General features: G+C 35.8%; 1 protein-coding gene across 1 annotated transcript in view; it reads left to right on the top strand.

Annotated features, from left to right (window-relative positions):
• The window catches only part of RNF180 (ring finger protein 180), a 189,835-nt gene that overhangs the window by 124,114 nt on the left and 49,669 nt on the right, over positions 1 to 16,052 (top strand). The window contains exon 5 of the mRNA XM_032336146.1: positions 14,261 to 14,486. Coding sequence (XP_032192037.1) covers positions 14,261 to 14,486 — 226 coding nt within the window. The remainder of the gene's footprint in view (positions 1 to 14,260; positions 14,487 to 16,052) is intronic.

Raw genomic sequence — 16,052 nt, 5'->3', positions numbered from 1 at the left:
TTTGAAAATATAGATACTGACTTAGTTCATTTTTAACTAAAAAAATTAAAATATTGTCTTTAAAAAAGCATAAAAAATTGAAGACCTTTTAGTTAGTACTCCCAATCCAGATCATTTTCCATTGCCAACAGAAAGAATCAGCCTTTGGAGTTTATTTTATAAACTTCTGGTCTTTTAAAGGAAAAAATAATACAGAGAGAGAGAGTGAGAGAAAGAAATATATATATAGAAATAGAAAGATATATATGTCTAGAAATATGTATAGAAAGATACATATCTAGGAATATATATCTCCATATAATACGTGGCATTGTTCTGCCTATGTTATTTCTGTAAAAGTGGTGTTATCCTGTATTAAATTGTGCCACAGTAGTTTGTTCCTGTTGAATCATATTCTGTTGCATGAATATGTCACATTTTTTGGTAGTTTTTCTTTTGATATGAATTTTACATACAGTGAAATATAGAAATCTTAGTTGTTCATTTACTATTTTAACAGATGCACATGCCTGTGTATATAGTCTCCACTAAGGTATAAAACCTTACATCATTCCCAAAGTTTTCCTTTTCCCCTTCTCAGCCATTTTCTGTTTCGTATCTTGGAGCCAACTACTATTCTGATCAGAGTAATCTAACTAATTACGGAATTTTACAAAAATAGAATCAGGTGTTATGTCCTCTTTGGTGTAAGGGTTCTTCCATTAAACACTGGTTTTATGATTCACTATTGATGTTTTGTATGTAAGTAATTTATTTCTTTTTTATTGCTGAATAGTATTCCACTCTATGAATACACTAAAGTGTATTTATCTGTGCCTCCACAAATCCCCTCAGCAGTATTTGTTCTTGCCTAGCTACTGCCTTGGAGAACAACTCCACTTTGGCTCTTTCCAGCAGCTACTCCAGCAAGCAGGTTAAGAGCTTTTGCCTCGGGAGGCTTCTCTGTTGTCTCTGAAGCATTAGATGCAGTGAGGCCTACTCAGTTCTCATGTGTGTGTAAGCCGGAGATGAGGGGGTGTTAATGCCCAGTGGAGCACACTTTGGATCAATAGGAAATGGGCACCAGCAGATACCTTTTTCTCCCTTCCTCCCTCAGCAGACTATAGATCACACTACATGTAGTTGGGACACAGTAGTTAGTAACCCTCTCCTAAGACTCTACTTGGTACCAATTAAAGGCCTACTCAGGCCTCTCGTATTTTCTCTTCCTCTTTATCTCACTCACTCTCTTTTCTCTCACACCTGCATTCCCTAGTAAAGTAACAGCATGTAAACTTTTGCTGTACTTTGGATTCTGGAGAACCCCAGATAATGCATTCTATCTGTATAAAGTGATGTTATTTTTATTTTTTTTTCTTGTATTCATCTGAATGGTTTCTCTGGGGTCTTTCCAGTACAGCAAGTACAATTTTGTCTTCTACCAATCTTCCTATTCTCAAATATAAGTTGTACTTACTGAGCATCTTTTATATGCCAAGCATTGTTCTAAGTAATAGGAATACAGAGATTAAATATATTAAACATAATATTTGTGATTTTTTTGATGGCCAGAAGTTATACAGAAATGGTTTGAAGGCTATTGATTAGCCATTTCTAGTCACTTCTATTACCTTGCCTCCCTTGCCTTGCTCTGACAATAGCAGAAATAATAGTAGTTTTAAAAAACATGAATATTGGTATATTTTTAATAATTTCAGATTCAAAATCCTTTATATCTAATGTGATCAGAGGCTACTTTAGATTCCTATGACAGGTACTTGCAAATGGAGAGTAGATGTCCTGTATAGAGAATCTGGAGGACACTTTGTTTCACAGATAGTACAGTCTTTCCAGTAGGGCTACTGATATATCAGGATTAGCCTCCTGGTAGTCCTCCCATATCATTTCCCCTGAATCATTTAAGGCCAGCTGGAACACATAGTTATGGCTATAAGTGAGGAAGGATGAATTTCCCAATTAAAAAAAAATCAGTAAACTGTTGGCAGAAGATGGGTGGAATGAATGCTAGAGAGGTTTTCCCAAAAGTGTCCACTAAACCAAACCAACACAGGTCTGAATGGTATGTAGGAATTCGGGAAGAGTAAAAGTGGAAGACTAGCCAGAAGGAACAGCTTATGCAAAAGTTCTAAATTTGTGAGGAATTTGGCCTGAGAAAGAAAAAGATAGTTTTTAGAGATGTTGTTTAGGGTACTGAGTCAATTCTTGCCTAAAGCTAGATACAGTTCTAGATTTTTCTATTACTGGCACCAGTAGATTCCATTTGAACTTTTGAGCCACTTTAACCTCGATTTTCTGTCATTTATAAAAAAAAAAAGATTTCTAACAAGAGGTTAACTTAAATACCACTACCTCAAAGAAGCCTTTCTAGATCCCAAACTAATTCAAGTTCCTCTGTTTAATGCTTTCCTAGCATCTTTTTATTCTGTGCCACAAGACTAGAAGCTCCATAGTGTATCCTCAGAGTCTGGGAAAGTGGCTGGTACATAGGAGGCACTCAATAAATATTTTTTGAGAGAATATAAAGATTAAAAAGCTTAATTAGGAAATGGCAATGAAAATAAAGGGAATCATCAGGGAGTACAGGAAAACACTGGAACAGTTTAAGAACTAAACTTGGCAAGGATTGGATATAGGAGGTAAGGATCAAGAGTCACATCTGGGGGAGAAGTGAATTCAAGTTAGAATATATTAAGATTGGAGTCCTAGTATAGTCATTTACAAAAAGCAGCAGTAAATTTGTATTTGGAGATGAGAAGAGGGATAAGATTAAACAAAGATTTTGCTGGCATCAGTACTAAGGAAAAAGATTTTGAGGACAGTAAGAAAGGGTAAGCTTACGTAGGAAATAGAAAGTACAGAACACAGTTTTCTTAAAGACCATTACTAAAAGGCCATTGGCAGAGAATACATATAGAAGAAGTCAGGAACAGTAAACCAAATGAGGGATCTCCATACAGTGAAATATTACTTGATCATAAAAAGGAATGAAATGCTGTTACATACTTTAACAGAGATAAACCTTGAAAACATTAAGTGAAAGAAGCCAGATACAACAGGACATGTTTTATATGATTTTGCTTATATGAAATGTTCAGAATAGGCAAATCTGTAGAGACAGAAAGTACGTTTGTGGTTTCCAAGGGTGGAGCTCCAGGAGGAGGGGAGAGAGGGAAATGGGAAGTGACTGATAATGGGTATGCAGTTTCTTTTCAGAGTGAGGAATTTTTTCTGATAGTCAATGGTGGTAAATGGCTGTACCACCTTATAAATATACCAAAACCCCTGAACTGTACACTTTAAAATGGTGAGTTTTAGGGTACACGAATTATATGGCAAAAAAAAAAAAAAAGGCCAGTAATAGGCAGAAATTGTACACAAGACACACTTGAAGAGAAAGATAAGTAAAGCAGATGGATAGTTACAGTGAAGCCAGAAAAGACAAAGGGAAGTGCATTCTCTATCCCTCTCCTCTCTCCAACATCGAGACAAAGTAATGTGTTTCATAGACTGATGACTGCATTTTGTAGTCTTTAAGAAAATGGTAACTAGTGCCTTCTAACTATGAGGTTGTGTATTACCAACTATAAGCATAAATAAAGATATAGTATCTCAATATTTTCCTTTTTGGAGCTAACCAATGACCTAGAATTCACATTTTTCTACCCTTAAGTAAACATGGCAGAAGACTTTGTAAATGAGGTGAAAACTTTCAGAATCACTAATATGTTAGAAATGTTATATAACAAAACACTCTGACTTTAATTTCAGACAGGATAGTAATTTTTTAGTGTATGTAATTATTAAATTTAAATGCTTCCATAAAAATATGCATAGGATATATACTGCAGCATTTATCATTCTATAAAGATCTAATAACTTGTGCAGAACATGCAGTATTTTTAAAATAACTGCTAGCACATCCTTGGTTTTCAAACTAAAAACAGAAGATACTTTGAAAAAGTGACCAGCATTGCAAAATATTGCAAACATTTTATTTCAAATGCCAAAAATGGGGGTGGTGAGCAATACAACTTATATAAACCAGAAGTCATAAGTTTTTCTATTAAAAAAAAAACAGTAAATTTTAGAGCACATATGTACTCTAAAGTAAGCCAGAAATGGCAGAAATATATTCTTCGATTTTTGCTGAAGAAGAGTTTCCATTCTAATTCATTGCGTTTAGTCCCCAGACCCAAGTAATCTGGGGAAATTTATAAATTCTGGGCTGAGCATTTGCAATTATTTACTGTGAATGTGGGTCAATTTCTGTTCTTTCAAGGCAAGGACTATTTCCTTAGTTTTTTTACTTCATTTACTTGATTTTTGCTTCATAAGTAAATTGATTACTGCTGTGGTTTAATATTCATATTTAAAAGAGAACAAATAAGCTCCACAAAATTGCATCCCCCGGAGCTTTTAATGGGATAAATGTAAGTCTTCCAATGGCCAGTATAGGGAAAGTGACCATATGTACTTCTTTGGAATGTTCTATTTTATACATATATCTAGTTTCATCAGTATACAGAGTGGAAGCCTGAAGGGATATTTATTTATGAAGTAACATAATGAATAAATGGTTTCTGAATAACTCTGTATCTGATGGCTTGGGCAATACTCAGTATGGTAATAACCTACAAACATACGGAGAAGTATGATGGTGTGGGAAAAAATATTCTCAGCCATCATTGGTCACCTCCTAAAGGTATGCGGAGACTTCATTTAGTCTCTTCCTTTCTATGGGTATGCTGGAAGATTACAGAAATAAATACTGGGAAATTTCCACTCAAAATTTTGAATTATAACAGCCCCAGTATTCATTTGAGGACCCATGAATTTTGTTTTTCCTTTACCACAGGTTGTAGGGATTTGGTGTGTTTCTTCTTTTGTAGGTACTAACTACTGACATTCACTCTACACCTTGGGATGTTATTTTGGATTTTTTTTTAAGTACAGGATATTTAGATTATTTTGACATAGATTCCTAGAATTAGCTCTAATCTAAAGCTGTATTTCTGTTTTGCAAAGTGCTATAAAAAAAACGAGTTCAGATAAAGTAATTTGCAGTCTATCTAGAATAGCTTATTAATGAGGTGTTCTGATTAGGTGAATATTTGTATTAAGCAACCCCATATGAGTTGCCAGTTATCAAATAATTATAACGTAGAAAGTATAACTAAAATCCTATTGAAGATCATTTCATCTTTCCTTGATGCTTTAGAGGCCACCTCGGAGTATTATAGTAGCTCTTGCTTTTCATTTATTTTTAAAGATTTTGTTTATTTATTTGATAGAGAGAGAGAGTGAGAGAGGGAACACAAGCAGGGGAAGTGGGAGAGGGAGAAGCAGGCCTTCTGCTGAGCAGGGAATCCGATGTAGGGCTCAATGTGGGGCTCGATACCAGGACCCTGGGATCATGACCTAAGCTGAAAGCAGACACTTAACCACTGAGCCACCTAGGCACCCTTACTTTTCATTTTAAATGATGTTATTTATTGAGATCCTGGGTGGCTCAGCTGGTTGATTGTCCCACTCTTTATTTTAGCTCAGGTCATGCTCTCAGGGTCCTGAGGTGAGCCCTGCATTGGTCTCTGCAGTCAGTTTGGAGTTTTCTTGTCCCTCTCGCTTTGCTCCTCCCATTGTTTGCACACATGCTCTCTCTCAATAAATAAAATCTTTAAAGAAATAAAAATTAAAAAAATAAATGAGGTTATTTGTCATCTAAGAGAACTGTAAATATTAAGCGGATTGATTTTTCTCTCTATACGGTGGTGTATCTAGGTATGGCTTTCTGAAGTAAATGCTCCATACTTACTTCCTCTCTCCTTACCTACTGTGTGCTGCCATTCTTTTCATACTTCTTAGAGCTTTATATCTTTAGATCTCAGATAGAAGATACCTGACCATAATTTAGACTCTGCATTATATTCTTTGCCTAAATCATCTTGCTTAGTAAGATGAGATTACTGTTAATATTGCCAATTCACTAAAAACATACATGCTTCAGTACAGTATCTAATACAGGCCTATGGCCCAACTCACCTTTGCTTTCTACCTCCTAGCGTATTTGTTCTCATACTTTTCGGGCTCAAGATCCCTTTAAAATCTTAAAGTTATTGAGAGTACCAAAGAACTTTTGTGTATATGGATTATAAATATTTACCATGTTATATATTAAAACTGAGAAGACATTCTAAAGATTTATTAATTCATACACAGATAATTTCATTACATGGAATCATAACATATATTATGAAAAATAATTTATTCAATGGATAAAGAAGATGTGGTATATATATGCAATGGAATACTATGCAGCCATCCAAAGAAATGAAATCTTGCCATTTGCGATGATATGGATGGAACTAGAGGGTATTATGCTTCGCGAAATAAGTCAGTCAGAGAAAGACAATTATCATATGATCTCCCTGATATGAGGAAGTTGAGAGGCAACGTGGGGGGTTTGGGGGATAGGAAAAGAATAAATGAAACAAGATGGGATCAGGAGGGAGACAAACCATAAGAGACTCTTAATCTCACAAAACAAACCGAGGGTTGCTGGGGGAAGGGGCTAGGGAGAGCGTAGTGGGGTTATGGACATTGGGGAAGGTATGTGCTATGGTGAGTGCTGTGAAGTGTGTAAACCTGGTGATTCACAGACCTATCCCCCTGGGGCTAATAATACATTATATGTTAATAAAAAAATTTTTTTTAATTAAAAAAAAGTTCAGTTAAATGTGTTAATTTTTATAGATATGGTTTACATATTTACAATCTTCAACAAAAATTTCACACATAAATAAAAAATAATTTATTCAAAAAATTTGAGAATGGTATTTGCTTTAATTTTTGCAAATCTCTTTAATATTTGGCCTAAGAAACAACATATGTATTCTCACATCTGTTTCTGCGTACAATCTGTTGCCATATGTTGTTATTTTTCTGTTTATTATTTTATTTTGTTATGTTAGTCACCATGCAGTATGTCATTAGTTTTTTTAAATTATTTTTATTAACATATAATGTATTATTTGTCCCCCAGGGTACAGTTCTGTGAATCATCATGTCATTAGTTTTGGATGCATTATTTACATATATTACCCAGTGCTCCATGCCATATGTGCCCTCCTTAATACCCGTCTCTGGGCCAATACATCCCGCCACTCCCCTCCCCTCTAAAACCCTCAGTTTGTTTCTCAGAGTCCACAGTCTCTCATGATTCGTCTCCCCCTCTGACTCTCCCCCGCTTCATTTTTCTGTTCTTTCTCCCAGTGTCCTCCATTTTATTCCTTAGGTTCTACAAGTAAGTGAAACCATATGATAATGATCTTTCTCTGCTTGACCTATTTCACTCAGCATAATCTCCTCCAGTCCCATCTATGTTGATGCAAAAGTTGGTTATTCATCCTTTCTGATGGCTGAGTAATATTCCATTGTGTATATGGACCACATCTTCTTTATCCATTTGTCTGTTGAAGGGCATCTCAGTTATTTCCACAGTTTGGCTATTGTGGACGTTGCTACTAAGAACATTGTGGTACATAGGGCCCTTCTTTTCACTACATCTGTACCTTTGGGGTAAATACCCAGTAGTGCAATTGCCAGGTCATAGGGTAGCTCTATTTTTAATTTTTTGAGGAACCTCCACACTGTGTTCCAAAGTGGCTGCACCAATTTGCATTCCCACCAACAGTGTAAGAGGGTTCCCCTTTCTCCACATCCTCTCCAACATTTTTTGTTTCTTGCCTTGTTAATTTTGGCTGTTCTAACTGGTGTGTAAGGTGGTATCTCAATGTGATTTTGATTTGACTTTCCCTGATGGCTAATGATGATAAACACTTTTTCATGTGCCTGTTAGCCATTTCTCCATTCTTTGGAGAAGAGTCTGCTCGTCTTCTGCCTGTTTTTTGACTTGGTTATCTTTTTGTGGGTATTGAGTTTGAGAAGTTCTTTATAGATCTTGGATATCAGCCCCTTGTTTGTAGTGTCATTTGTGAATATCTTCTCCCATTCCGTGGGTTGCCTCTTAGTTTTGCTGACTGTTTCCTTTGATGTACTTTTGATCTTGATGAAGTCCCAGAAGTTCATTTTCGCTTTTGTTTTCTTTGGAGACGTGTCTTAAAAGAAGTTCCTGTGGCCAGTGTTGAAGAGGTTGCTGCCTGTGTTCTCTGGGATTTTGATCGATTCCTGTCTCACATTGAGGTCTTTCAAACATTCTGAGTTTTATCTTTGTGTATGGTGTAAGAGAATGGTCGAGTTTCATTCTTCGGTATATAGCTGTCCAATTTTCCAGCACAATTTATTGAAGAGACTGTCTTTTTTCCATTGGATATTTTTTCCTGCTTTGTCAAAGATTATTTGACCATAGAGTTAAGGGTCCATATCTGGGCTCTCTGCTCTGTTACATTGGTCTGTGTGTCTGTTTTTGTGCCAGTACCATGCTGTCTTGGTGATCACAGCTTTGTAATAAAGCTTGAAATCCAGCAATGTGATGTCCCCAGCTTTTTCTGTTGTTTTGATTGAAGTATATGAAGAAAATCTAGCTAGACACATAGAAAATGGAATTGTATTATAATAGCTTTTCAAGATGATTTTGGATAGATGTCTTTGATATTACACCAAAACTTGACAAGTGCTAGATTATTAAAAGTTAGTTGCAATATGGAATCTGACACTTGATGTGAACTTTGCTCTGTTACATTGAAATCCATTGGTCTGTCTTTACACTTTGAGTACTTAATTTACTTATGCATAGTTTTATAATATCATGCATTTAACTCTTGGTTCACTGAATCATACAGCTCTTCTAAATGTCTTATTTCAGTAAGCAATATCAAAAAATTGTTAATATCATCTCTTCAGAGAATTCTGTAAGTATTAGGACACTATAAGCATCCAGAAGATTTCTAAAATTTTGATTTTTGCTTGAAAGCCCAAATTTTATCATTTTATTTGGCAACAAATACTATCAGTTTTTTCCTTTGAAGTGACAGGTTTGTTTTGTTCATTTTTGTAAAAATGCCTGTCAAATAACCAGATCTAAATAGTGAATTTTCCTGGCCATTGTTTATTACATAACAATGGTATTCAGTGGGAAAAATAGCTAGTTCAGCTCACAACTAAAACAATAACAAAGGAGATTTTTCTTAAAAAAAAAAAAAAAATGCTTCGGTATACAGCAGAAATGCTTTCTGTGTACTTCCTGTTTCTCTCACATGGTGTATTAAAAATAAATAATTAATAAAAATTAATCTTTTTCCTGCTTCATCAAGGTCATTCTTAGCAGAAACTGGCTTTTGGCTGTTTTTTCTCCCCTGCATGTGGTAGAATACATATACACAGAGAATAAATTAATTGGGTGCAAATCTTAACTTATTTTCATTATATTCGTTACTTTCTTTGGAGACAGCTTGAAGCAAAATCAAATCATGATATTGATTTCAACTCATATGTTTAAAGAAAATAGAATTATAAAGATAGGTTTTTGAAAAAAATGTAACAGTCCTCGAAAATAAGACAGCCTGCTATCACTGGACCACAGTCTTTCAGGAATATCCAAAGGGTGGAAGGCAGTTTGCATTTACTTAGAAAATGAAGCAAATTTATTGCTTTTCTTAAAAGCCAAGATATTAACTGATGTAGAATTAAGAGCAGTTCTCATTAGCGACCTGGAGTAACTTCAAGATCAATTAGGAAGAACTTTGAATGCATAACACTAAGTGAAAGGAGCCAGTCTGAGAAGACTACATCCTGTGTAACTCCTATTACATGACGTTCTGGGAAAGGAACACTATACAGAGACCAGTAGTTGCCAGGAGTTGGGGAAAAGGTAAAAGGGATGAATAGGGGGAGCATGGGGCTTTTAGGACAGTGAAACAAATCCTATGTGATATTGTAATTGTGGATAGATGGCATTCATTTGTTAAAACCCATAGAATGTACAAAGCCAAGACTGAACCCTAATGTAAAGTAGGGACTTGGGCTCGCTTTGGCAGCCTATATACTAAATAAACTAAGGACTTCAGTTAATAGTAATGTATCAGTATTGGTTATCAACTCCAAAAATGTACCATAATGGTAACAGAAGGTGAAACTATGTGCACGTGCGCGCGCGTGCATGTGTGTGCGTATGTGTGTGTGTGGTGGAAGGAGGTATGTGGGAATTCTTTATATTTTCTGTACAATTTTTCTGTAAACATAAAACTCATTTTTTAATACAACATTAAATATACAACATTAAATAAAACATTAAATATAATGACAGCAGCGAACACGCTCCAGGTTTTATGTTTTATATATATTACCTCATTTAATCCTTTCAGCATCTATGAGTTAGGTACTTCCAGTATCCCCACCTCACAAATGAGGAAAGTGAGACTCCAGGGAGTGAAGTGATTTGCATAAGGTCTCACTGGCAGTAGTGGCAGAGCCCAAACAGGCTCTGGAGTCTTGCTCTTACTCACTGCCCTCCTATCACTTATTAAAAAACAGTAAGTTGGAGAAATAAGACCAAATATAGCAGTAATCGCAACACGGTAAATGAGCTAGAGGCACTGCTGTTTTGTTGTCATTATTACTAATAACAACTCTTGGTCTGTTAATTTTGGGGCTAGTTTTTACTGGGTTTTTTGGAAACATTGCTTTAGATTATTTATCAGTTTACTTTGTCCTTCTGAGACTGGAACCCCCTAGAAAGGAGTTTGAGAGCCTGCATGCGTGTGGTTCTTTGTGGAATAATTCCCTTGGAGCCAAAACTAGTTGTACATTGGACACCTATTATATTCATTTGCTAATTTTAATAACTGTGCCTTAACACTTACTGCCCTGTAGATCCTATCTAAATTTGTCTTTTTCTTTTAACCTACATCATAATCATCAGACGTTAACATTTATTTTTTGCTAGGACATTTCGAAGTCCCTAAACTCACTTAAGAATGTGGTAGTGAAGAAGAGTGCTGCTCCAGATCCGGACGGGCTGGATTGAAATTCCAGCTGCACCACTAGCCGTCTGAGTTAATGAGCTCTCAGTTTCTCAGTTTTCTTTATTATAAAAAATGCTGATAGTAATACTACCTACTTCATAGGGGTTTTGTGGTAAGGAAATTAGTTAATATGTACAGCTTTGTCTTATTTCTAGTCCCAAAGTATTTCCTGGGGAACACAAGATAAATGTTTAGCTCCATGACAAGTGTACTGTGTAAGAGGAAAATGGTATTCTGTGTTCATGTCATTGGCTTGTAAATAGGTATTTTATAATCTACTTTCTCTTAATACCGTTTGTTTTTAGATCTGTTCATGAAAACGACACAGAGGAAAATTAGGATCACTTTCATGCAGATGCTTGTTTATCTCATCGCCTCTTAATATTTTTCTGAATTAATGTCCTCCATCTTTTTTTTTTTTTAATTTTTTTATTTTTTATAAACATATATTTTTATCCCCAGGGGTACAGGTCTGTGAATCACCAGGTTTACACACTTCACAGCACTCACCAAAGCACATACCCTCCCCAGTGTCCACAATCCCACCCCCTTCTCCCAAACCCCCTCCCCCCAGCAACCCTCACAATCCATCGTTTTTTTTTTTAAGGTTTTATTTATTTATTTGAGAGAGAAAGAGCTTGAGAGAGAGATCACCAGCAAAGGGGTGTGGGTTGAAGGAGAAGCAAACTCCCCTCTGAGCACAGAGCCTGAATCAGGACTTGATCCCAGGACCCTGGGATCATGACCCCAGCTGAAGGCAGAGGCTTAACTGACTAAGCCACCCAGGTGCCTGAATATCCTCCATCTTTTAACAGTTCTTCCAAGGAGGTAGTTTCAGAAGTCATGCTGCTGTGGCCCTCAGTGTTTCTATTGATAACTCTAGTTTGTCTGTGTTCCTCCAAGTAACTACAAATCTGTTGTGATCTTTATACAGTGAGAGGCACATAAACCCACCCTATCCTGCGCTTGAATTTAGATTTGCTTTTTAAGTAACCACATCATATATTGAGCTTAGTTAAGTCAGTTAAAATCCCTAGGTCTTCTTTACATAAATTGCTTTTAGCTAAGTTTTGTTCATCTTCTACATGTGCAGTCCATTTTGGAGCCTTCAATTAGGAATTTATATATATCCCTGTTAAATTCGATCTTTTTTAATCTTGACTCTGCCAACTGGTTTAGCATAGTTTACATTTTTAAATTATTTCCTAACGGCATACCTTGTTCCAGAAAGGATTTTCGTTCTTGCCAGCTCTCTTTTCTGTCCTCTTTCCTCCACTTCTGATAAACATTTCTGGGGTCTTCATCTATAACAATTGAAATATTGAGGTATGCCTGGATGGCTCAGCTGTTAAGCATCTTCCTTCGGCTCAGGACGACGGAGCCCTGCATTGGGCCCTGGGGGAAGCCTGCTTCTCCCTCTCCCACTCACCCTGCTTGTGTTCCCTCTCTTGCTTTATCTCTCTGTCAAACAAATAAATAAAATTAAAAAAAAAAAACTGTCGAGGAGATAGAAGATGAGTTCATAGACACACCTATTAAAAACCTCTTTCTAGGTCGGTAGTACTCCCTTAATGAGTAATTAATTTTTTAAATATAATTGACTAACTAATGAGAATTTAAATAAAAAACTTTATAAAGTGTAGTTCTCCATCCAACAGCAGATTTTCTATTATACAACCATATATCTCTGCAATTTGGAGAAAAACCCAGTAGAACTCTATCCTTGAGGTACTTTTTGTCTTCTTGTATAACTGTATTTATTGGCAGATATAAATTGTTCTGAATTAATAAAAACTCTTAAACTGTTTAACTCCTTAAGACATAGTGAATTCCACATTTCTTTATTAATGTTATTTCTATGGGGAGGGTTGCTTCACTTAGCTTAAGTAATAGATGAATAGTTGTGACCTTACTTTCTGTTTTCAAACTTACATCAAGTTTATTTTTAAAATATTGTGTTTTTAAATAACAAAGATTTTATTTCTTTAATGTGTATTTTACTGAAATCTTTTGTTGCATATGTAGAGACAAAAAGTACTTCATAGAAATAAAATTCTGTGCAAATATTTGGGTCACAATTTGAAATGCTTTAAGAGGTTTTACAAATTATGGTTTTTTTTTAATGCCCTGGGTTTCTTCAAGGTTAATTAGTTCAAATCTCAAGGCACAGTCCTGAGCATCTAATGCAAGCAGAATAAGTTGGCATTATGAAATAAAATTTAGGTAAATCAGCATCTAGGTCCTTAGATGTTTTTATTTGGGATGCCCAATTCAGTACTAATTATTTACTTATGCCTTTCGCTTTGCAAATATCTTAGAAGTTTAGGAGGAAATATTAATACGTCAATAATGAGCGAAAATTATGGATTTTGTTGCCTTTCCTGCAGATTTTTCTTTATTATTGTTCAGATCATAGCCACAAGCTTTCTGTTGGCGAGAGACATTTACTTCATATCCTTTCTGTATTAAACTTTGTTTTTTATATGGGATTTCACAGAGTGCCTGTTATCTAGTGGATTACCTTGTGTCATCCTCACATCATCTTCACAGATGGGGAAATTGTGAGGCTAAGTCCCAGGAATTCTTTTACCAGATCTCATGATGCTAATGTCTAAGCTGCCTCTTTCCTAAGTACCTCTTTCTTACCTATTTTCTTTGGGAGGCAGGAAGGGACTCATCCTATTTCCCAGCACAAGGCTCATCCTGGAATTACTGCAAGTCTTTTTGCCTTGTCTGCTGCCTGATGTACATTAGGCTTTGGCCATTTCTTGGGGCCTTGAGGTCCACAAAGGGACAAAATATAGAGAATGCATGCATGGTATGAGAATAAATATGATATCCTCTTGCCCTCACTTTTCATCATCTGCGCGTGCCAATATAAGTTTCCATAACCTTGTGACAAGCACTTTATTTGCCCTAGTGGGAGTAGGATAGATGGGGAATCTGTCTATAATCCTGGGTCGGACATACCTGATACTTACTTAACTAGTACTGATTAAATAGAGATACAGGTATGCTTCAGTATTTGGGGTATATTTTAGCATTCAGCATTATTTAAAAAACTAAAAAGAAAAATTAAGACTTCTGGCTTTTTCGTATATGTTTTGAGTTTCTTATGTTGCAAGGTAACCTTTTTGTAACTTTGAATATATCACAAAAACAGATATTATGTGCTTCTCATAAATATTTTTATTCATTTTAACAAAATATAAAGGCACTCACTCTTAAGGAAACCAATCTCATACTGAGCCAGGAAAATTATTTTTGCTTATGTTTTGCAGACTTTGAATAATGAGATGAGTACAGATGATGACAATGCATATGCAGAAGAAAAGGAAAGTTACATCTGTGCAGTGTGTCTGGATGTTTATTTCAGCCCATACATGTGTTACCCGTGCCGCCACGTCTTCTGTGAGCCCTGCTTACGGACTCTTGCCAGAGACAATCCTGCAAGCACTCCCTGCCCATTGTGTCGGACAGTTATTTCCAGAGTCTTTTTCCAGACAGGTAACTCTTCTGTTTCGTTAACATAATTACCTAAGTATCAGTAAAGATGGAATATGACATACTATTTATTCTTTTCTTTTTTAATTTAAATTCAACTAGCCAACTTATAGTAGTATATCATTAGTTTCAGGTATAGTGTTCAATCATTTATCAGTTTTGTGTAATACCCAGAGCTCATCACATCTTGGGCCCTCCTTAATGCCCATCACCCAGTTAACATAGTATTTAAAACACACTAATGGAGAGAGGAAAAACTAATGAGTGTGGAACATAGAGAATTGCTGAAGAAAAAGGGAAGAATGATAGAACTAAGCAGAGCTAGTATTTACTGAGTGCACTACTGTGGACCAAATGTTAGGGAGGAAAATGCTATCTCCACATTCTGCAGGTGAGTGTAGATGGGCAGATACATAAACCATATGACTGTATATAGTAACTATAATTAGAGGAAGTTTTTAGTTTTAGATATTCTCCCTTCTAAGGAAAAAGAAAAGTAAGTGTACAATTAAGTGGTTCTCATGGTTCGTTAAAAGAAACATCCCACTTCCTAAGAATAAGCGAACATTTTTCTGGCACTTGAAAAGGAATTCTTATGTGATTTCTCTTCTAGGGCATATTGAGAAACAGAGTAGGCAGTGTCCTCAAAAACATCCTCAGAGCAAATGCAGTATCAGGTTTCCTGACACTGTGTCTTTCGGTATACTCGATAAATGCTTAAGAAATACCAAAGTATAATTTAGGGCAAGTGACATTGCTAGTAGCCAAAACATTATCGTCTAGTTTTCTTATAGAAATAACTTTTTACATTATGTAAGTAATACAATTTCATTAGAGAAGAATTGGAACGTCCAGATAAAATTATAAACTCAAAATCCTCCGTAGTCCTAACATTTAGAGACCACCTTGACTGTGTATCCTTCTAGAATATTTTACATATGTGAACTTAATTATTTTTCTTACAGAAAAAAATGTGATCATATTGTACATAGGGCTTTTTTTTAACCTGCTTGGCTTCACTTAAAAATGCTTGTCATTATGTCATGATCTACTTAAGTTGTCTACTATATGGGACATTTAGTTTAGTTATTTATTTGTTATTATTTGCTGGTATATAGGGATAAATATTTTGCACACATCACTGAGTATTTTTTTGCAAGGGATTTCCAGAAGTAGAACTGGTAGTTAAAACCCTCTGTGTTTTAAAGCTATGTATATGTTGCAAAATTATGTTCTAAAATTATTGTAAGCAGCATTATCCAAGGGTTATTTTCTCTACACTCTGGGCATTTTTTGTTTGTTTTGTTCTGTTTCTTTTTAAATCTCTGACCCTGACCTTCGCTGATTTTTCTTATGGTTTTTCTTGCTTGTTAACAAGAAGACTTTTTAGGGGCACCTGGGTGGGTCAGTGGGTTAAGCGTCTGCCTTCAGCTCAGGTCACAATCTCATGGTCCTGGGATCAAGCCCTGCATCAGGCTCTTAGCTCAGCAGGAAGTGTGCTTCTCCCTCTCAATCTCTCTCTGTGCTTGCTCTCTCTCTCTCTCTCTCTTGCTATCTGTCTCTCAAATA

Source organism: Mustela erminea, chromosome 3, assembly GCF_009829155.1.
Source record: "Mustela erminea isolate mMusErm1 chromosome 3, mMusErm1.Pri, whole genome shotgun sequence".
In the NCBI taxonomy this organism is placed as follows: Eukaryota; Metazoa; Chordata; class Mammalia; order Carnivora; family Mustelidae; genus Mustela; species Mustela erminea.
This window is presented reverse-complemented; position numbering and strand designations above follow the sequence as displayed.